Here is a 21,863-nt window from a genome sequence, read left to right on the forward strand (position 1 = left end):
AAACATTTACAATCATCAACAAATGATGATAAAAAAAATATTTGATCCTCGACAAATTAATAATGTTGAGTGTGGATTACGAGCTTGAACCATGAGTAAAATATTTAGGAGTTGGTAGCGGTTGCGTGTAAGTGTTGGGTTGCTGGCGAGTGGAAGAGGGAAGGTGAAGCATCGCTGTCAAGGACGAGCGATGCAAAGTAATGATGACATGCTAATCTATCCTCTTCCCTCCAATAACAGCGGACAAAATTTTCACACCTGGGATCCGACAATTAAAAGGGTTAGCCTTTCGCCTTAACAGAAGTGCAGAATAGAACCCATTTTCTGCGGTCCACAAGTAAGGTTGCTGGCTGCGCCTTTTCCATGTTTTTTTCAGGTGGAAATGCATTTTCAGGCATCTATTTAATATCCCGACATAGAAAAATATCTCAAAATCATTTTTCTTATGATCAAATTATTGACCTCAATTATATAAGAATAAAAAGTGTCGAATTACTTATCTTTAACCCTGGTTGATATAAATTAATTAGGGAGATATAAAACTTATGATGAGTATGGACTCTCTTTTATCTTTTTGCTTTTTTTTTTTTATCCCTGTTCATTAATTTGACTTGCTCCATCTGTCTTAAGATATAAATTATTTTGGATTCATTGTCTTGTCATAAAATATAAGACGTTTTGAGTATTTTAAAGAGTAAAAAATGATATTTTTTTTAATTTTACTCTTATTTATATTATATACATAAAATAACTATATTCATAAATTATTTTTAATTTTGAGATAAATGATAATTTGGTTAAATTAGTCTCTTTTTTGTTATATTGGCTAGACTAAGCTTTTAATTTCCATCAGCCCAAGTTCAATCCAACTTGATCCGGGCTCATATTAAGCCCAAGTTACCAAATCAAAAATTTTAAACTGAACAAAACCTTGGACTGAACTTGTTTGAGCCCAATAAGTATTTTTGGGCCTTAAGCATTAACCGTGTCCCTGTCCGGATAACGCACGACGACGCAGTCATACACACTCTCTCATGCAGCAAGAGATAAGACTCTCTTTATTTCCTCTCTCTCCCTCTCTCTCTCTCTCTCTCTCCCTCCAAAATTTTCGAAGCCCATCGAAGCCTTCTTCTAGGGTTAGGGTTTTACCTGCTTGTTTTAGAGGCTCAATCTCTCTCTTATTCTTAGGATTTCACTGACATCTGCAACAATGGCGAGATACCGGAGCCGCAGCAGGAGCTATAGTCCCCGTCGCCGTAGCAAAACCCCTCCGCGTAGCCGAAAGCATTACTATGACGACGTAGAACCCCGCGATCGCTATCGTGACAGCCGCTCTTACCGTGAACGCCGTTCCCCTGCTCCCTCTGGCTTGCTCGTTCGTAATCTCCCGCTTGACGCCAGGTCCCCTATCTCTCTCTCCGGACACTAGTGCATTTCTGTTTTAATTCGCTTGTCATGGACGTTCGATTTGTTTTCAAATTTGTAATGTTCGTTGAATTCTGATGTATGAAGGGAATTTACTGGTATTCGATGTTATATAGTTCTTTTTAATTAGTTTTTATCATGATAAACAAGGAGGGGAAATGCAGTGAGTGTCAACATGTTAGAATGATGTTTTCATTATATTTTATTGTATTTTAAATAGCTTATGAACAATTTTTTTCCAATAAATATTTGTAAAATTTTGCTCCTTAACTGTTGGACTTAATGTTATTATTGTGCAGGCCTGAAGACCTTAGGGGACCATTTGAGAAATACGGACCTGTGAAGGATGTATATTTGCCAAAGAATTATTACACTGGGTATGCCTGTTCTTCTATGTGCATGTCTGTGCTCTCGAATGTTTGTTTTGCCCATTACATGTTGATATTGATTTAGTCATTCATCAGGCAGAACATTCTTCTCATAAAAAAAAAAAAAAAATCAGTAATAACTTTCTTCTACTTTGTATTTTGTCGACTGGAATTGTGCAGAAGAAATGAAATTATTCTGTGTGAAAATTGAGAAATGTGCTAAATGTTTTTTGCATGCTTATGCATCTTTGGATGTGTAAACTCTAGCATCTTTGGATGTGCTAAATTTGAGACAATTTTTCAACAATTCTGTCTTCTCTTCTTTTCCCATTGATCCATCTTTTACATATTCCCCATAAAATTGCATATATCTATTTGTATTGGAAATGAATTTCATGTACTACATGTTTGGATTTCATATTTTGCTAATCTTGTGGCTCTTTTTTCTTTAGCTACTATTGAAACTATTTATGTTTCTCCTTTTGGATGACCTTTAGGATGTTTCATCTCATGATTGATCTTTTGTTGTTATGATTTCAATTTGTAGGGAGCCACGAGGCTTTGGATTCGTGAAGTTCCGTTATGCTGAAGATGCAGCTGAAGCGAAGCAACGTATGAATCATAGAATTATTGGTGGACGCGAGATAAGGATTGTTTTTGCAGAGGAGAACAGAAAAACTCCTCAAGAAATGCGAACGAGTTCCCGAGTGAGGTGTACAAATATTGTTGTTGCTTCCTTGCTTTGTATTGTGTTTATATCTTTTAAACTTTTATGAATGGAATGATTTTTTTTTTCCAGGAATTGATTGTTTTCTCTCTAATTTTTTTGTGTTTATTTGCAGTGGTCGATATGGAGGAAGCCACAGAGGGAGAACACCTCCAAGATCCCCTAGACGCCGGCATCATTGTTAGTTCAAACTTTGACTTAGACATTTATTTGAAGTTTCCGATGAGATCTTTAAGTTTTTGTGGTCTTGTATTTCTTTTCTTTTTTTTTTTTTCTTTTTTTTTTTTGAAGCTGAATTGAAATAATATCATAGTATTGTTTTAAGAAATTTTCTAAAAAATAATTTTTGCTAAGTTGTAAATCTTTTTTCTCCCCTTTTGGTGGCAGCTTACTCACAGTCACCTTCACCGGCCAGGCATGACTCCAGGTTTGATTATATATGCTAGGAGTCTTTGCAATTTGTGTTTTTGTTTGTATTATTAGCATTTTCATCTTTTCTTGGTCTTTGTGCCATTTGCTTGTATTGTTTGTAATAATCTGCTTATATTTGGATGTTTAATGAGATTGTTGGAAATGGAAAGTGACGTATTGACAATATCACATCTAAACATCTTTACTTGCCTTAACCCTAATCGCTATACGTAAAACTGTCATGACAGAAATTAAATTCTCGATTTCTACAATGTTTGTTTGTTTATAAATTAGATATTAGATTATATATTTTATTTGTATTTGCCTTTCATGTTGTGATCTCCATTTTTCTCTCAGCTTCTAATGAATTCATTTGTGGGCTTTAAGTAAAGGATGTTTAAAAAAAAATGTCTTGTGGTTAATGTCCTATTCTTTGACTTTTGCTTTGTGATGTTTGCTAACTAATTAAGCTAATTTTGGCCTGAGACTTAATTGGAATCACAGGGGTACTTTGTTTCTCTTGAATAACTTTTTTAATAAATAAATTTTTTAAGTTTGATATCCTGTTTTGCATATACTATCCAGTAAAGAAAGAATATAGAGCTTATAGTTGGGCAAAGAAAGAAATCATCCTCAAAGAAGGAAAGCTATTCAAAGTTTTACTGGTAGAGATAATGATGACAATGCCCAAGAAAAAGATAATTAGAGGTTTTGTAAAGTTGTGGCAAAGAAAGCTATGAAGTTATCAGATGCTGTTCAACCAGTACACCTTATAGAGCCCAACTCTCAAAGTGTTTGGATCCAAGTGTCATAATTTTGTTCAGAAACCATGAAAAAGGTTCAGGTAAAGGTCATATTTTGATTAATTAGATTTTCACTGAAGATGGAAGTATTTTGTTTTTGAACATACTGAAGATGTAAGTAGAAATTTTTGCTTTGTTGAATGCACCTTGTCTTTAATCAAATGATGAGCTTGTGATGAAAATGGTTTGATTTTGAAGTTTGTTAATAGAGACAGGTTTTTTTTTAATGTTAACTAGACATGCTTCTAGTTTGTGTGCTTTATTAAGTTTAGATTTATTGTTTAATAAATCAATCCTTTTTAATATGTCTCTTTTGTTGCCACTGAGACAGGGATCATGGTGTGAGGGATGATGACTATCAATCTCCCAGGAGATCCAGGTCAATTTCTCGTTCTCGTTCTCCGAAGGATGAGAGGGACTATAAGTCAAACCAAAGGTTCCCAAGCCCAAGGGAGAATGGTCAGAGTCCTCATGATGAAAGAGACTATGCATCTGGCAGGTCAAGGAGTCCAAGAGGTGATAGTCGCAGTCGATCTAGGTCTCCTTTGCGATCCTACGGGTAAGTAGCTCATCTATGCCTCTTTTTCCCCTATTCCAAGTGAATACCAGTCCTTTTTGTGGTTGTAAAATGCTGTCTCTGACTCATAGTGGGTGATTATGCTTTTTTTGGAGTTTGGGCTGCTTGATGATTCCAATACCCGGTTGCAGTTTTGAAGAACTGTCTTAATTAATTTTGAGCAATTATTCATTGTAGTATAGTTCTATGCGTTTAGGAATTTGGGGTGCTTGAGTTTATTTTAAATGTTCCAATGTCCTATATAGCCTTTTCAGGCAGAAATATAACTCATGCATTTTTTTAAATTTCTTTGAAGATCTAATCATACATGGCGTTTTCCTTGCAGATCTCGCTGATGGCTGTTCACACTAATGTTGCTATCTGGTGCTGCTTATAGGGCTTGCATTGGGAAGCACACTTTGGGATTAGTCTTGCTAGATAGATCGTGTATTTCTTAATCACTTATGGTCTTTTTTTGTGTGTGTGTTTTCTGTTGAATAAACTTGCCGACATCTAATGCTAGCTCTGTTTGTTAATTTACCTTCTATTACGCTGGTAAAATGGAAGTTTATGATAATATTTGTGGCTCAATCTTATTTTTATGAGCTGGCTGGCTTGGTTGTTGTGAATTGTGTTTTCATAGCGTGTAAATCAGAGATTATACAAACAATCAGTAACCTGAATGGCCCAATTTTCTGCTGGGGGCAAGAGATAATACTCGATTCACAGGTTTATTGTTCTGGTTTCAGTTAAGGTTCTGTAAGTAATAATTTGTGTGAATGCTTCATTGGCACAGGGAACATATAAACCAATTCTAGGATTGTGTTATTATGGTTGCATTGCAATTAGCTTACCAAAACAAACGCCTGTTATGTATGTCATTCCTGTTTATTCCGCAGCCAATATTGTGCAAATGGAAATTGTTCCTTTAGTCTTAATTTTGCATGTCACTGCCGATCAACACCTGACCTTAGTGTCATAATACAGGACTTGTGACTCATCTACTGCCTCTTGCTTTAAGAGCGAAGGATGTCTGCTGAATGCTATACTTTTTCGTACACGGCATTACAAATTTCTTGAGTTTCTAACTTTGGATTCTAGCCCTTTCAAATGAAAAAAATTATAGTTTCCAGGTACATGTTCATCACGCAAAAGATACTGAAATTAAAATTGATAATGCCTGATTATGCGTAAATCCAAATATCCAATCCATGTAAAAGAAAAGAATTAGTCAACATATATGTTTAAGAAAAAAAAAAAAAAAAAAAAAAAAAACCGGAGGCAAGGTCCCATCTTTTTGATTCAAAGCAATCCTCAAAGGAAATTTTAAGCCTTAGAAAGCGGAGACAATCCATGAAGCAATCAAAATGTGTGCAACAACAGTATTTGCTCAACCGCAAACTGCCCTAAATTATTGTAAAAATGGCATCACAAGTTTAGCTTGCCAATCACTCCAAAGGGCATGCTTTCTCAAATGCCTGTTGCTCTTTGCGGCACAAATCAAATTCATTTGTATGGTAATACATGCAACCGACATAAGCATCCATCTCTTTTGTACATCTCTGGTGAAGATCCTTAAGCCTGCAGTTCAATACATTTCAGAAATTAGAAATGCGACCAACAATACTTCCACACGTGGGTTTGTGCTCCTAACCTTATGTGATGCAAGTTCTTGTAGCTCATGCAAGCTTAATTTATTAGAATATTATCTATATTTTTTATTTAGTGAAAAATTGTTGATTAGCATGATTAGAACTTTAATTACCAAACTTCAATCCAAGCTAGTGGGAGTTGGCATGCAATACAAGCATAAATGGTGTTTATAGACTATAAAGGATATAAAAACAACAAGAAAATAGAGGGGAAACAAAATAAATTTGCAGTACAATTTGTTCAAACAACTCCATATACAAGAGAAATAAGACATTTAAGAGTATTTGCTTTGCTGCAGAGATACTGTGCACAAACTTACATGCATTATGGAGCATGATGTTTGAAGCATTTGGCAATGCGAAAAACAGTGGTATCCACCACCATGTCCTTAATTTTGCACTACATGCTTACCAAAATAATTAGACGATGATCCTAGGTTCAAGTGCCATTGGAATTGGAAGGAGGGAGGGAGTGGGTGAGCAAGGAGGGTTAATAGGATCCAGAAACTTATCTTATTTTGTAGTCCAGGGCCAACAAGTCTTTTGCTGGACACATAAAGAAAGGAACTGGATGTATTGCTTAATCTGAAGTTTGACTTTTATAAAGATATGACATAAACTTCTAATTCAACTATAAGAAGCTTATATTGTAAATAGTATCTAAAGGATAAACAAATGGTTTAATTGTGAAGCGTTGCCTTGAGTGACAACAGAGTAACTAATAGGAGTTACTTTCTATTATAGAATATTATAGTCAGCAGTAGTCTAGATTTTCAAAGGATATTACCATTTCTATTTGTTGCAACTAACATTTGTCAACTACTACTGTAGCTAGATTAAAATGGTTGTAGATCACTTTCCCCAAAGAGAAATGCTGCAAGCAAAAAGACTATCTACACATGACTTGAGAAGAAAGGTATCCAATCTTATTTGAAAAAGTTTGAGTCAAATATGGAGAGAATTGTACTGATTTGATGACCAATCCTAACAGGAGTCTACTGTCAAGCACAATTTTGCAAGACCAGGATTTGTATATTATCAACAGTCATTACTCAATCGTTAATACTAGAGGATTCTACAATATAAATTTTGGAATTCTACAAACTGTTGTGTTTGTCCAAGAATAGTAACAATTTTGCATCCAGATGCAGCCATTTAATGAATCAATAGATATGATCATGTGTGAGTTTAGCTGTTCCAAAAAACACAAATGTGAAAGAAACAATAAAATAGCCACAATCTAATCTCCAGAAACTATTAAAAGCCAACCACATAAAAAGCACTAAGCAAACTTTGTGTTTGTCCAAGACTAGTAGCGATTTTGTGCCCAAGTGCAGCCATTTAACATATAAATAGATATGATCATGTGTGTATTTAGATAATCCAAAAGACAAAATTAAAAGAAACAGCCAACCACATAATATATGCAACCTTGAAAAGTTGATATCTTTTTATTAACAGGATATGCAAATCAACTAGTCAATGCAGAATCATCAATGAAACCCTTTAATCTGCATGAGAATAACGGAAAAAAAAAACAACGGAAAAGAAAATGGATGTTAATCTCCCCCAACTCCCAAAGTAGAACATTTCACATGGATGCATCAAAAACTGTTGAGAATCTAGGCCCTTGGAGCAAATTAATCAAATTCAATTATGTATTTAATACTGGACTTACCATTTTACTTTTCAGTCCAAATCCCACCACAGTTTCATTATCTGAATTTAAACCCAAAAAACCGAAGAAAAAAAGGAAATTCCTGCATAATCTAATAAAATTGAGCTTGCATTGCGAACTTCTTGAACCCAACCAATAAAACAGAGAAACAAAATCTACAAAAGCATCCATGATCAATAGTTCAATAGAAATGATCTAAAAATTATTTTCTACCACAATGAGACACCATATAATTAAAATCTAAGAACAATTGTAACAACTAATAACATAATGAAACAGCTAAATAATCCAAAAGAACAAAATGATAATACAGAAATTTAAAATTGCTTACAAGCCAAGGACGCAGCGAGTGACTTGCTGGCCTTTATCGAGGCATTTCTCCGGGTTCGGATCCTTCTTCTTGCACTTGAGAAACGCAACATTCTCCTCGTAGCACCTTGTCCCTATATGCCTTGATGACGCCATCAACACCGCCGATGTCGGGATCGGATTTCCAGTAGCGTCCACCGCACTCGCCATCTCCAATCGGTTCTACAACCTTAAGGACAAAAACAACCATAAAATTTACTTTAATTTTCTTCTCGACATTTCCACATTTTCTCAATGAACAAACAGAAAGATGAGGGTTTTCAATATTTATTGGGGGGAAACTTTTTCTTTCCTTAATCAAGATTAACTGTACGTACTCGTTGCTTCTGAGAGTCAGAGACACAGCTTCGTAAGCGAGAAAGAAAAGGAGGAAACCAGATCGTTTAGATGCTGAATGCTGAGAAATCGAAGAGAGGCCCAGTGTTGCTAACGTGCGCCATGAGGTAAAGGAATAGGATAAGATACCTACATTGGAAATAAATATTAGTGACTAAGGGTATTTATGTCAAGTCATAAAATGATTTAGAGACTAACGTGTCATTAGGCTTTTTCTTCTTCTCTTCTAGGGTTTTGGGTTTTTGTTGCTAATCTCTATCCCTTGAAGTTCCTGTTCGATTTGAAGAGTGCCGTTTATTTCACTGCTACGAAGAAGATTGGCTAGTGAGTTTCAGTTTTTCTTTTTTCAATCGATTCTTTGATAACAATTTGCCGACTTTCTCTGCTTTTGTTTAACCCTATTTAACCCTTTTGAGTTTTTCTTTGTACCAAAATTGCTTTGCTTTTGTTTTAAGATTACTGTAGCCTCGTAGAAATATCATATTTTTATTTCTTTGTTTAATCAAATGCCCTGCGTTTTCTATAATTAGGTCAGTATAGAAATTCGAGTTTTGACTTCTATAATTGAATTTGGTTAGTCCATGAATGTTGCTCAAAAGGTGCTCGATAAAATGATCAAGTGGGATCTATTATTGTGGATGTGATTTATTTGGTGACTGGGCTTCGAATTCTGTCTAACTTTGTTAATTTATTGTCTTTTCTGTTTTGATATGATCAGTCAAGATTTAAGACCTATTCTAGTCTGTTAGAATTTCAGATTAGAGATGAAAAAATTTGTTGTATGTTGTGGACAATGGATTTCGATTCTATATGGAGAGTGAGTGTGAGACTCAACCCATGGAGAGTGACTGCCTTTATTAAAAATACAAAGAGCATCACATGCCCATGTATACCAGTTATATATATTGTTTCTTATTTGTGAGGGGAAAAAAAAAATCCTTTCTCTGAAGTATGTTTTTGTTTATACTGTTCTTTTATTGTTTTCTTTATGCGATTAGGACATGGGTGACAAGAAAAAGAAGACATTCATGTTCATCCGGCTTGTTTCAGCTGCTGGGACTGGGTTCTTCTACGTGAAGAGAAAGAGTTCTAAGAAACTTGCTGAGAAACTTGAGTTTAGGAAATACGACCCTCGGGTGAATCGCCATGTTCTATTTACTGAGGCAAAAATGAAATGAGGTGGAAGGATATGTGATAAATCTTTGTTATTGTCTATTTTATTTTGGATCAATATACTTCTGCAATTAACAATTTTCTAGTCAGTAGACCTGAATAAGAATTGTGTCATTTATTATATTCTGTCATCCCTTCTTCAACCCTCCTTTAGATGATGCGAAAAAGTAATTTCTTTAGAAGTTTGCAGTTGCTTTACTTCTAGCAGAATCCATATGGTAGGATCGATGTTTATATATTGATTATAGAATGATTTCTTATAAATTCATACTATTACGATACTTGGTTTTTCTTGAGTCTGAGCCTTAAAATCCCTTTACAGCAATGAGTGTAAATTGAGATTTAATGCTAAATGCATGCTTGCTTTGCTTTGTTGTCTGAAGTCATTAGCGCACATTGCATTGCCCCTAACCTGACGCATCGAAATGAAGAGACTGTTTATGTCCTGTAGCTGTTAATATTTTCTTTTTGTATTGAATTATTGTGTAAATCCTTACTTTGCTGCTCCCCGTGTTTTACAATTATGGTGTTTAGACTGATTCCTTTAGAGACCAGCGGACAAACTCTGGATATGTAGCTTTCTGGTTCTCTTGTCAAGTTTGTTACCCTGCTTACTTTGAAAGGTCTCCTGCCCCATTTTGGAATTTGACACCACTAAGAATTGAAGGCAATCACTCGAATGGTTGTTGTCTGTAATAATAAACCTGAAGTGGATGTGCATGTTTCATGTGGTGATTGCTATAATGTTTTAGGATTGGCATGGATCACGATGCTTCTGGTTTGCGTAGCCATCACCAGTCACCTTACCTTTTCCTTGATAGCTGTTGATGTGAAATTTACTCACAGCATTCTCAAGCAGAGACATCAAAAAAATTGAAAAATAATCGGAAATTATAAATTACAAATTAAAATTTGATCGGGTGGGGGATTGATTTTGGGGCTTGTGGCTTCTAGGGTTTCTGGTGTCTCTATCACAGGACGGAATTCTAATGAATTCATTAATGTGAGGGGGGTCCAATGGGGGGGTTAATGTCTTCTTTCACACAGCTGGAACAGAACAAACCTTAACATGGAAGATTTAAGACAGATATTATCATGCAAGATTATTTAAATCCAAACATTAGGTTATAATTTATAACATACAACAAGCAAGACAAGAGTCCCTCACTCAATTGAATAACAAAAATTATCATGGAAGATTTTCTAAATAGAACATTATGTTATAACATACAACATACAAGACAAGAGTCGCTCACCAATCTCCTCCTTTATTTGGGCCTCCAAAGTATCGTTATCATTACCGACTACTAATTGGTCCGATGGATGAAGCGCTGGATTTCAACGTTCACACGCTGGATTCCAATATTCAGAATTGTTCCCATAATGTTTTTAGTAGAACCCAAATCTAGATTAGTCGCTTGTGCCGAATATTGAATGGTTTTCACCTGGACTCCAATGTCCAGGGTCGCCTCCATAATATTCATAATAGAATTCGAATCTAGATTAGTCGATTGAATACTGGAGGGTTTATAAAAAAGAAAAGTATCATTGTCATTATTAGACTAATAGTTTCGTGGCTGGAGACTTGGAGTATGAATTGGAGAATAAATAAGAAGTGAAAATTTTAACTATGACAATGAGTTTTTGAACGTAGAAAGGAAAATGAAAAACATTTGTCCCTCACTTTATCTCTCTTTCATTTCTGTTTCCAATGCCAATTTTGATCCTACTGAATTGATATTTTTGTTGGTTGTCAATAAATCATTTTTATTTTCATATTATTTTACGTTTATTAGTACGTTATTTTGGAATTGATTAAATTCAGTATAAGAGTAGTCAAATTTTCTCAATTAAATATGATCTAGTCATCTACGTTGAGATCTTTTTTTATTCTGAGACATCATGATAATAAAAGTTTTTATCAATAAATAAAAGAAAGGGTCGCCTGTATTACATAATCCAAAATATTATTTATGAGCATTGAGCCTCTTAGTAAATTAAAAAAAAAAAAAGTAAAACTTTAATTAAAAGATAGACGACGTTCAATTTTTTGTTTTAAAAATTAATAATTCATCGTTAAATAATATAACATAAGTATGAAATTAAAAAATGCATACATTGAAGAGCGCAAAGCCCGCATCTTCCATAATAGACCAAAGTTAACATCCTCCGCTGGAGGCGAAGCTGCATATTTTTATTACATATTATCGAATTACTGAGTATCTATCCATACAATCTATCCGTTTCTGATTTCTGGTGACGTGGCCCAATGGGAGTAAACTAGCCACTATGCTCCTGTCCTGCAACACTTTCCCCTGCTTCAGTGCTTCCTGCTATGCTATGTAACACTATAAATATGAAACCCAAGATTAAAGGTTCCATCTTCGCTCTTTCTCCTTTATATCTCTTACTTTCCACCACATGCTCATTTTATATTGATGTACTGGTACCTCATTAGTGGAGCATTAAGAACCATAAGCGTAACTTCCACTCCGTATCTGGGTTGTTCTGCTTATTTCTTTCTTTCTTTCCTTCTTCTTTTCTTTTTCTTCTCTATTCACAATTTTGAACCATTTTAAGCTCTTTTTCTGTTCTTGGTCCTTTCGGGTCTTTTCCTGTAATGGCTCTCTCTGCATTCTCAGTTCCTGCTCATGCAAACAGGGCCGCATGCTCAGATCTTCAAAAATACAGTTATGTTTATCCTCATTTCTTATGGAGAACAGATCTGTTGGGGCAATCTCCACATAGGATTAATCAGGTTTTTTATTTTTATTTTTATTTTTATATGCTCTTAACGTGTATGCAATAATACCCATGTCGCAGAATTGAGTTAAGAGTGCTGAGGAAGTGCCCGCCATGGTCCTTTTATTTTCGTCTTTTTATTCAATATATATTTTTCTTCTTTGTATTTGTATGGAGTTTCGGTTATTTCAATTTTCCGCTTTTTGTGTAAAAGAGAAAAAATAAAAAGAATAAAAGAATAAAACCACTGAAAGAAACTGTTTTGTTCTGTTTAGGCAAAGGGCAAGAAAAAGTCAGGTGGAGTTTCTGCATCACTGTCAGAGCGAGGAGAGTATCATTCACAGAGACCAGCAACACCTCTCTTGGACACTATCAACTATCCAATTCATATGAAAAATCTATCAATCAAGGTATATAACTATGCTTATTCATAAAAAAGAAAACAACTTTATATCATCACATGCAATTTATAAATGAGTTTCTGAATATATACAGGAATTAAAGCAACTAGCAGATGAGCTGCGGTCCGATGTTATTTTCAATGTTTCTAGAACTGGGGGTCACTTGGGATCAAGCCTTGGTGTTGTTGAACTTACTGTGGCTCTTCACTATGTTTTCAATACTCCTCAAGATAAGATACTGTGGGATGTTGGCCATCAGGTTTTCTAATCTAATACGATTCTTCTTTGGTTTTCATTCATGATGCTGTCGTCTAAGTTGTTCAGAATTCGATTGTAAAACTATCAGTTTGGTTTTCCAGTCCTATCCACACAAAATCCTGACTGGAAGAAGAGACAAGATGCACACGATGAGACAAACTAATGGACTTTCAGGTTTCACCAAGCGATCTGAGAGTGAATATGATTGCTTTGGCACTGGCCATAGCTCTACCACTATTTCTGCAGGCTTAGGTACTATTTTTGCTTCTTTTCAATCTTTATGAATTTCTAAATATATTTTTTACATTTTTGACTATTATCAGATCTCATAATCTTTCCTGGTCATAGTTATTCTTATCCGCAAGTTGTGGTTATGGGATGTTTCTTAAATCCATTGAACAAACAAAGTGCCATTCCTATTTCCACTAGTCTTGGTCTGTTTTAAGAGACTGTATTACTTAAAATTCTTTGCATGGATTGTTTTTTGACAAAGTTAGGTTGTTCTTTTTAATGATCTAGAAATGAATCACCAAACTTTATTAGGTTTCGTAAATCTATGACATCTACCATCATTTATAACACATAGGTGTAGTTTGGTAGGATGCTATTGCATGTAATAGAATATAATTAGATAAAAATTCAAAAAAAAAAAAAAAAACTGAAAATTTATTTTACTAAGTTACATTCAATAACATCATATACAAATTTATATCTGAATAAGGCCTATCTAGGTTATTTTGAACCGAAGTTACTCTAGTTGATATAAATATGACTTATTTTGAGCTGAAATGAAATAATAAGGCCTATCTAGGTTTAATCCATATTTAGGGTATAACTTTGGATTCTTGTATTGGACAGGAATGGCAGTGGGAAGAGATCTAAAAGGAAGAAAGAACAATGTTGTTGCTGTTATAGGTGATGGTGCCATGACAGCTGGACAAGCTTATGAAGCTATGAACAATGCAGGGTACCTGGACTCTGATATGATTGTTATTCTTAATGACAACAAACAAGTTTCTTTACCAACTGCTACACTTGATGGACCAATACCACCTGTGGGAGCTTTGAGCAGTGCTCTTAGCAGGTTGCAATCAAATAGGCCTCTAAGAGAACTACGAGAGGTTGCTAAGGTAAAGAATATGAGGCAGAGAGAAGGTGCCACTTGATAAGTTAGTTACATCTGAAAACTCACTTGTAATGGAAATTATTGCAGGGTGTCACAAAGCAGATTGGTGGACCAATGCATGAGCTGGCAGCAAAGGTTGATGAATATGCTCGTGGTATGATCAGTGGTTCTGGATCAACCCTCTTTGAAGAGCTTGGATTATATTATATTGGTCCTGTTGATGGCCACAACATAGATGATCTTGTTGATATCCTCAAAGAGGTTAAAAGTACTAAAACAATTGGTCCAGTCTTGATCCATGTTGTCACTGAGAAAGGTCGAGGATATCCATATGCTGAGAAAGCTGCAGACAAGTACCATGGTAAGTAGAATTGTCAAAATTCATCGGGACAAAAGAATAAGCCATAAATTTTTTATTCGTGTAGCAAGTAGTAACTCATGGTTTTCATTTGGCAGGAGTGGCCAAGTTTGATCCAGCAACTGGGAAGCAATTCAAGTCCAGTGGCGCTACACAGTCTTATACAACATACTTTGCAGAGGCTTTGATTGCGGAAGCTGAAGTGGACAAGGATATTGTTGCAATTCATGCTGCAATGGGAGGAGGAACAGGCTTAAATCTCTTCCTTCGCCGTTTCCCCTCAAGATGCTTTGATGTTGGGATAGCAGAACAGCATGCTGTTACATTTGCTGCTGGACTAGCCTGTGAAGGCCTTAAACCTTTTTGTGCAATCTATTCATCTTTCATGCAGAGGGCTTATGACCAGGCAAGCCAATACATATGTTTCTTACATTTCAATAACTACCTGGAGTTGCATTAAATTAATATATCAGATTAATCATATATTTATGTTCTATTAATGACGTTCATGCATGAACAAGACAGGTAGTACATGATGTGGATTTGCAGAAACTTCCTGTAAGATTTGCGATGGACAGAGCTGGCCTTGTTGGAGCAGATGGTCCCACACATTGTGGAGCTTTTGATGTCACGTTTATGGCATGCCTTCCTAACATGGTGGTGATGGCTCCTTCTGATGAGGCAGAACTTTTTAACATGGTTGCCACAGCTGCTGCAATAGATGATCGTCCTAGCTGTTTCCGGTATCCAAGAGGCAATGGTGTTGGCGTTCAGCTGCCACCAGGAAACAAAGGCATTCCTCTGGAGGTAAGGTTCAACGAAGCCTTCATTTCTCTCACTTTCTTAAAGGAAAATCAGAAAACCAAATAAGAACTCAGTTTCAATATATCCTCATAATTATTTCCTTGTAGGTTGGAAAAGGCAGGATATTGATTGAAGGGGAAAGAGTGGCGCTCTTGGGTTATGGGACAGCAGTTCAGAGCTGTCTAGCTGCTGCCTCTTTATTAGAACCCCATGGCCTACGTTTAACAGTTGCAGATGCTAGATTTTGTAAACCTTTGGATCAAGCCCTCATTCGAAGTCTAGCAAATTCACATGAAGTTTTGATTACAGTAGAAGAAGGCTCAATTGGGGGCTTTGGATCTCATGTCGCCCATTTTCTGGCTCTTAATGGCCTTCTTGATGGCAAGCTTAAGGTACTTGCTCATATTTCATAATTACATTTATTGAATATAACTTTTCCTGGTTCAACGCTAAGCATTTCCTTACGAACGTTTAACTGAGGATCATTTTCACATTTTGCTGATATATAATGATCGTCTCTAAATACATATATTTTGTACTTACTCTTTGGTTAAAAAACTAAATGACAGTGGCGACCGCTCGTTCTTCCTGATCGATATGTCGACCATGGTTCACCAGCTGACCAGTTGATAGAGGCAGGTTTAACACCATCACACATCGCAGCAACAGTACTCAACATACTTGGAAATAAAAGAGAAGCTCTGCAAATAATGTCATCATAAAGAAAGTGAAAAACATGCCAGCTTTCCAGTTTACAGTTTACACAACAATGTAAAATAGATTTCTTTGGCCATCCCCCATTTGTGTACAAAAATGCAGTTTTAGAATTAGTAGATTTAGAGTTGTTAAAAATTGCAACTTGCTTTTACTCCAGAAGCATTGATTCCTAAACACAATTATGCTCTCCACACTTGTAATCCATTCACATTTGTATATTGTTATAAACAAATGTTCTTAATGCTTAACTATTATCTTAGGAATAAGTTGTTGGAGTGCTCCAAATTTCCACCAATTCTAAAAGCAACATCATTGGATGTTAGGATTCAAAATGCAAAATGGACCCACATGAAAGGGCAAAAGAAGTGGAAATGGACACTTCTAGTTCGGTTGCCTAATGCTTTTGCAGGGAAAGGTCCAATAAATAATTAACACGTGAAGCTTTCTATCTACATAAAAAATCAGAAGTGGGGCGGTGGTCCAAATGTGCCTCTTTCATGGCCTGACGTGGGCTTCTGGCTGTCTGCCAACACAAAAGAACTGAGAAAAAGAGATAAAAGAATTTGCTTCCAATGTTCTATCCGACAAGCTTCCATCTAGGCATGGCCACCGGTTCGGTTCTAATCGGAACCGAACGGTACTGTAGACGAATTGAAACCGGACTGAAATTGGCGGTTCATAATTTTGAATCGGAACCGGCGGTTTAAGGGCCGGTTAAAGTTCATGTGGATGTTAAAATATGAACCGGAATCGGCGGTTCTGGTCCGGTTCGAACCAGATACACAAAAAATTGTAGCTTAAAATTTTTATAAAAAAATTTATATCAATTGATTTGATTGTAGTTGATTTGATTTATGGTGAAGAGAAGTAAAATGGTATATGAGTTATAAAAAATTGTGAAAAAAATACACATTTTTTGACTTAATTTGTATAAAAAATGGTACATGAATAGTTGATTTATATAAAAAAAATACTTTCAAGTGTATAAAAAAAGAGTGTAACGGATAGTTTTTGATATGATAGATGTTTTTTATTTATTTTTTGGTAAATAAATTTTATTCATTTTAATCATTTATTTATTTATTTACTGTAATTTACTAAATTATATAAGAGACAATTTGGAAAACTAATAAATGAGACACATGTATAAATATGATGAGTTGATGATTTTTTTATTTCACAATTAATTATATCCTAACTCTTCTCTTATTCTCAATCAAAATTCTCTCAAATTTCCATAGTTCATTATTTTTTCTATTGCTTTATTTTCCTTAATGTTGGAATTATCTATTATTTATTTTTTATTTTCTTACATCTAATTCCAAATTCTTTCTTTAATCTCAAATTTTTCCATTCATAAATTTACTTCATTTGATTTTTTAAATAATTTTCTTAGTATTTGAAAATAATAATTTCCAATTCATTCCATTAATTTTATATTCCATTTATAGTTTTTTATATTAGTAAATTAGCAAAATTTGAAAATTTAATGTAATAATAGTTCTAAGTTAGTTAATAGATGTTTTTCTTTTAAAATTTATAATAATTCATTTAGTTAATAAAATTTAAACATTTTAAAATTATTATTTATTCATGAATTCGAAATCAAAAATTTTATTATTTTTTTAAAAATTTGCGTAATGCCGGAACCGAATCGAAACCGTAGTTTGAACCGTCGGTTCGTCGGAACCGTGCTGGAACCGGAGGTTCAAGGGTCGGTTCCAGTTCAAAATTTTAAACATCTCGAACCGGCGGTTCACTGAACCGGCCATGTGTACTTCCATCCGCAAGAAGTATTATTTGTGGGAGACTGTAATTGGTTAGATCCGATTTGGGATTTTGGTGCTTCAAACAGCAAGTCAATTTGAAAACATTTTTGTATATATGTCAAGTCAGTTGTTTATTGGCCTATCTGTTGTTGCTTTTCCCTTTCACAAGTCACAATTAAAGATGGATATGGACCGGTAACTGAAGCAATAAGAAAATGTACAGTTAACCAATTGGATACATTGTATTGTATAATCATATGAGTGGTTACTTGACGCAATAATACGAGAAAATTAGTCAAATTGGCAGAGTTTTCATTTAAAATTTGAAGTCAATCAAGTTGAAATTAGAGAGCAGGGCACAAGATTCTAATCCTATCCACCTTAAAAAAAATCTCCTTTCGAGCTTCCTTCACCACGTAGAAAAATTAATTTATATAAGATTCATGTATTGCATTATAATATTTGTGAGATTTCTTATCTTTAGCGTTGTTTTTCAGCAATTATCACATGAGGTTTATGATTATTGGTTAGAGTTTGAAAATTATATAACTAATAGAAAACTATCCTCTACAGAATTGAACATGCATTTGGATTCTCATCATTAAACGTCATTAACACTTCCTCTTTACAATCATCCAACAGTAATTGTGGACATTCAACTACTTGTGAATCTGCATGTCCTTGATTATCAGATTCACCATTTGAACCCTTCTTTTCTTCTTCTTTTTCGTTCTCTACAATTTCTATTCTCTTTCCTGTCTTCTTCTTTAACTGCTTCAAAAGCTTTCGTGGATCAATTTGGCCTCGTACTACTACCCTGTGATTCTTCATGTCCGTCCAAAATGTCTCCACCCCTATAAAACAGTAATAACTAATAGGAAGTTGAACCAATGAAAACAATTTCCAGGTGAATTTCACTTATAAAATCATGGGTACGAAACCTAAAGTCGCCATCACCCTGGTCTGAGCACAGACACATGTATGTTAAACCCTAAAAAGGATGCAGTAACTAACTAATCGAGATTATATTTTAATTAATTACCTTTGAACTCTGAAATGGCTTTGGCAACGGTCCTTTCACATGCATTACAGTGCATGGAGACTTTGAATTCTGCCTCCATTTCCTGTTAATTCAAATTTATATCACACAAACACAATGTTGGTTGTCAATTTTCAACAAAATAAAGAAAATGGGGGGATTAATAAAGTTGGAGAAGTAATAACTAACAGTCGGGTCTTCATTTTCCATTTCATTTGCCATTGAATTGAGTTTAGGCTAACTGTAATTTGAATTGAGTTTTCACTTCATACTTGTATTTATTTTAACTACCTCAAAAAAGTGAACGTTACATGGCGCCATAACTTGAAGGTTAGTTTAGGAGCCTCCAAACCAAAGCGACTCTTCGATTCCACATGCCTTTATCTTTTTTTTTTTTTTTTTTTTTTTTTTTTTTTTTGAACATTGATAGCAAACGTAATTATTTAACGTCTGTATGCTTTCAGAATTCAAATTTCGAAACAACCAATGATTTCATTTAAGTCTTTTTCAGGTTTAATTTTTGTTTTTTCTGAAGAAATTTTTTAATTTATCTGGAGTAAAAAAAAGAAAAAAAATCATATAATAATTTAAATTTATTTTCTTTGATTATTTAAGAGAAATCCAATTTCTTGTGAAGTTAAACTCAATTAAATGTAGGGGAAGTGTGAAAACGACCGAATTCATACACCAAAACGCTTTGGCGTTTTATTTGTTCGGCGAGGAAGTGATCCTGGTGAAAGCAGTTGACTAATAATTATTTTGCTTGATTAAAACAATTATTGGCAGTTTATATTCATATAAAATTCACACGTTGAAAGGAAAATTATTCTTAATATTGATAACTGATTTAATTACTACATATACCAACTCTCTTCAAAAAAATTACATATACCAACTATGTATTTTTTTTTCCCTTATTTAATCAATTATGAATTTAAAAATACAATTCAATTCAATTCAATAAGACAAAGAAAGAAATATTAATCTCAGGGATTTGCCACACGACAATTCTTCCTAATCTGTCCAGCATCTCCTGTGAGCACTCCAATAGCTCCCATTTTCTGCATGGAAATGGCAAACTTCTCATCAAAGGTACTATTAGTCATCGTCAACTGTCTAACTATCTCGGTAGATTCTTCATTTTGGAGCAGAGCAGCATCAGATTCGAGAAGGCCCTTATTTTCAAGAACGGCTTTGAAGTAATTATTATCAAATACGAGTGAGCTTTCAGGATCCATTTCTACTGTTGTTGCTGGACTGGGTACTACAGGGCATAGGGTTTTCAAGAAATCTGCATAGGTTGTGTTTAAAGAAGGATCGGCATCACCTTTGCCAGTGAAATTATAAAGCCTGTTTATGAAAGTGGCACAATTTGCAACTCCAATTGTATGTCCACCTGATAGAACAACAAGATCAGTCACATCAAGACCTTTGGTTTTAAATAATTGGATAAGACTTGTGAAGTTTGAAGATGGGTTAGGAAGGCTTTCATCGGATTCAGTTCCAAGGGAAACATTGCCATCTCTTCTTCCTGTTAGGACTTCCCATCTAGCCTTGTCGTTCTGCATTGACCAATTAATAGTAATAAATATATAGAGTAATTATTTGATCACTCCTAATATCATTATAAAAGATTTTTAATAGTACATTCCGAGTAAAGGGTTACTGACAGGGTAGGTAACAGCATCGCGAGCAGCCAACGCAAGAATGTCTGCACAAGAAACGACTCCAGGGCAAACTTTCTCGACTTCAGTCTTGATTTCATCAATCAGGTCATAACCAGACAGTGATAGATTTGGAATTGTGTCTTTCTCAGCTTTTACGTTTCCTACTCCATCCAACAGTATTGATCCATCGCACCCCTGACATGTACAAACTTTAATTACTACATATATAACACATAGAGATCAAGAAATAATAATAATAATTTTGCTTTTGAGAATGTCCAGTTACAATTTAAGAAACAAACCATGGAATAAGTGCTAATCTAATTGTTTTTGGTTCATAAATCATAATTAATGTATTAAACGTGCAAATATTTATGTCGTAACTGGGTTCATAAGGCAATAGTACGTACCCTGACAAAACAGTCATGGAAGTGCATCCTTAACAGTTTAGCAACCATAGGAGGGCTACTTTCAGCTCTACTTCTTGAAATGTTTCTCACAATCGCCTCAGCTTGAGGGCAGCTAGTGTTGTAAAAGTTCTCCACCAATCCATCAGCTCTACAAACCCTAAAAGCTCCCACAACAAGAAGTGCTAGCACAATCAATATTCCATCTCTGCCGATCATCATTTTTTTTTTTCTCAGCTAGTTCAAGAACCAATTAAACGAGAGAAATGTATGATGTATGATGAGAATGATGGGACAATCCTTCAAATGGTGTGTACAAATTTAATGTTGATGGCTCCTCTTTGGGTAAGTCAGGTCCTGCTGGTGTGGGGGCGAGTTTTAAGGAATTGTAAAAGGTGAAATAAAATGTCTGTTTTATGAAAAAGCTGTTGTTCTTGATTACAACGCTGCAGAATTGATGGAAAGCCTTGGAAATTTTCTCAGATTCTGATCTTACAGACTCTCCTATTATTTTCAAGTTCGACTCAAGATATGCTATTTCTTGGGTTACAAATAATCGTAGAAGGTATGGCAATGGTGGAGAATCTTCAACAAAATTAATCCGATGGTGGAAAATTTGAGTGGCGTGAGTTTTGCACATGTGTTAGGGAGTTTTGTTCATGTGGTTAGGGAGAAGAATAAGGTGGCTGATCATTTTGCAAAAACAAGGACTGAGCTCTCCTTCTCCATTTTCTACTTGGTTATGCGTTCAATATGGTTCTCTGATCCTATTCTTTTGGTGTTTCGGATTGTTGTTTAGCTTTGATTTTTTTCTTCTCGTGAGACCCTATTCTTTCGGTGTTTTGGAATTGATGCTTCTCTTCTCCTGATGCCATGTTTCTTGTATTTAGCCAGTTGGATTAGGAATACATTGATTCATCTCCTTTTTTTTTTTTTCACTTTTGGCGGATCAAAAAAAAAAAAAAAAAGCAACAAGCTTGTCAATTTATAGGGCAAGCGACTCCCAAGAACTTCTTTCAGTAATAGAAGAATAGAAAAATCACTTCAGCTCATGGATCACTCTCTTATCTATTTATT

At 34.9% G+C, this 21,863-nt stretch overlaps 6 protein-coding genes across 6 annotated transcripts; 3 read left to right on the forward strand and 3 right to left on the reverse strand.

Moving 5' to 3' along the window:
• Positions 1-1,029: 1,029 nt before the first annotated feature.
• On the forward strand, positions 1,030-4,892 carry SCL28 (SC35-like splicing factor 28). The gene is made up of 7 exons (XM_012214050.4): positions 1,030-1,401; positions 1,725-1,802; positions 2,341-2,505; positions 2,636-2,700; positions 2,908-2,947; positions 4,066-4,293; positions 4,637-4,892. The coding sequence occupies exons 1-7, from the start codon at positions 1,211-1,213 to the stop codon at positions 4,644-4,646; spliced, it is 777 nt and encodes a 258-aa protein (XP_012069440.1). The 5' UTR covers positions 1,030-1,210; the 3' UTR covers positions 4,647-4,892.
• Positions 4,893-5,434: 542 nt separating this feature from the next.
• Positions 5,435-8,465, reverse strand: LOC105631852 (Cox19-like CHCH family protein). Its single transcript, XM_012214049.4, has 3 exons — positions 8,307-8,465; positions 7,952-8,158; positions 5,435-5,871 (listed from the first exon to the last, which is right to left on the reverse strand). Exons 2-3 carry the CDS (start codon positions 8,137-8,139, stop codon positions 5,739-5,741), a joined length of 321 nt encoding a protein of 106 aa, XP_012069439.1. The 5' UTR covers positions 8,140-8,158; positions 8,307-8,465; the 3' UTR covers positions 5,435-5,738.
• Positions 8,466-8,508: 43 nt separating this feature from the next.
• On the forward strand, positions 8,509-9,619 carry LOC105631849 (Ribosomal protein L33 family protein). Its single transcript, XM_012214048.3, has 2 exons — positions 8,509-8,649; positions 9,324-9,619. Exon 2 carries the CDS (start codon positions 9,327-9,329, stop codon positions 9,501-9,503), a length of 177 nt encoding a protein of 58 aa, XP_012069438.1. The 5' UTR covers positions 8,509-8,649; positions 9,324-9,326; the 3' UTR covers positions 9,504-9,619.
• A 2,499-nt stretch (positions 9,620-12,118) lies between these two features.
• On the forward strand, positions 12,119-16,034 carry LOC105631848 (probable 1-deoxy-D-xylulose-5-phosphate synthase, chloroplastic). Its single transcript, NM_001308737.1, has 10 exons — positions 12,119-12,256; positions 12,516-12,650; positions 12,736-12,900; positions 13,001-13,151; positions 13,758-14,029; positions 14,113-14,386; positions 14,482-14,789; positions 14,909-15,190; positions 15,295-15,579; positions 15,757-16,034. The coding sequence occupies exons 1-10, from the start codon at positions 12,119-12,121 to the stop codon at positions 15,907-15,909; spliced, it is 2,163 nt and encodes a 720-aa protein (NP_001295666.1). The 3' UTR covers positions 15,910-16,034.
• Positions 16,035-18,240: 2,206 nt separating this feature from the next.
• Positions 18,241-18,934, reverse strand: LOC105631847 (Heavy metal transport/detoxification superfamily protein). Its single transcript, XM_089724505.1, has 3 exons — positions 18,902-18,934; positions 18,716-18,797; positions 18,241-18,527 (listed from the first exon to the last, which is right to left on the reverse strand). Exons 1-3 carry the CDS (start codon positions 18,932-18,934, stop codon positions 18,241-18,243), a joined length of 402 nt encoding a protein of 133 aa, XP_089580631.1.
• Positions 18,935-19,523: 589 nt separating this feature from the next.
• LOC149495142 (peroxidase 27-like) lies at positions 19,524-21,492 on the reverse strand. Its single transcript, XM_089723662.1, has 3 exons — positions 20,790-21,492; positions 20,383-20,574; positions 19,524-20,274 (listed from the first exon to the last, which is right to left on the reverse strand). The coding sequence occupies exons 1-3, from the start codon at positions 21,006-21,008 to the stop codon at positions 19,699-19,701; spliced, it is 987 nt and encodes a 328-aa protein (XP_089579788.1). The 5' UTR covers positions 21,009-21,492; the 3' UTR covers positions 19,524-19,698.
• Positions 21,493-21,863: the final 371 nt, after the last annotated feature.

The sequence above is a fragment of the Jatropha curcas genome, chromosome 7 (genome assembly GCF_041381405.1).
Source record: "Jatropha curcas cultivar XTBG-Jc1 chromosome 7, XTBG_Jcur_1.0, whole genome shotgun sequence".
In the NCBI taxonomy this organism is placed as follows: domain Eukaryota; kingdom Viridiplantae; phylum Streptophyta; class Magnoliopsida; order Malpighiales; family Euphorbiaceae; genus Jatropha; species Jatropha curcas.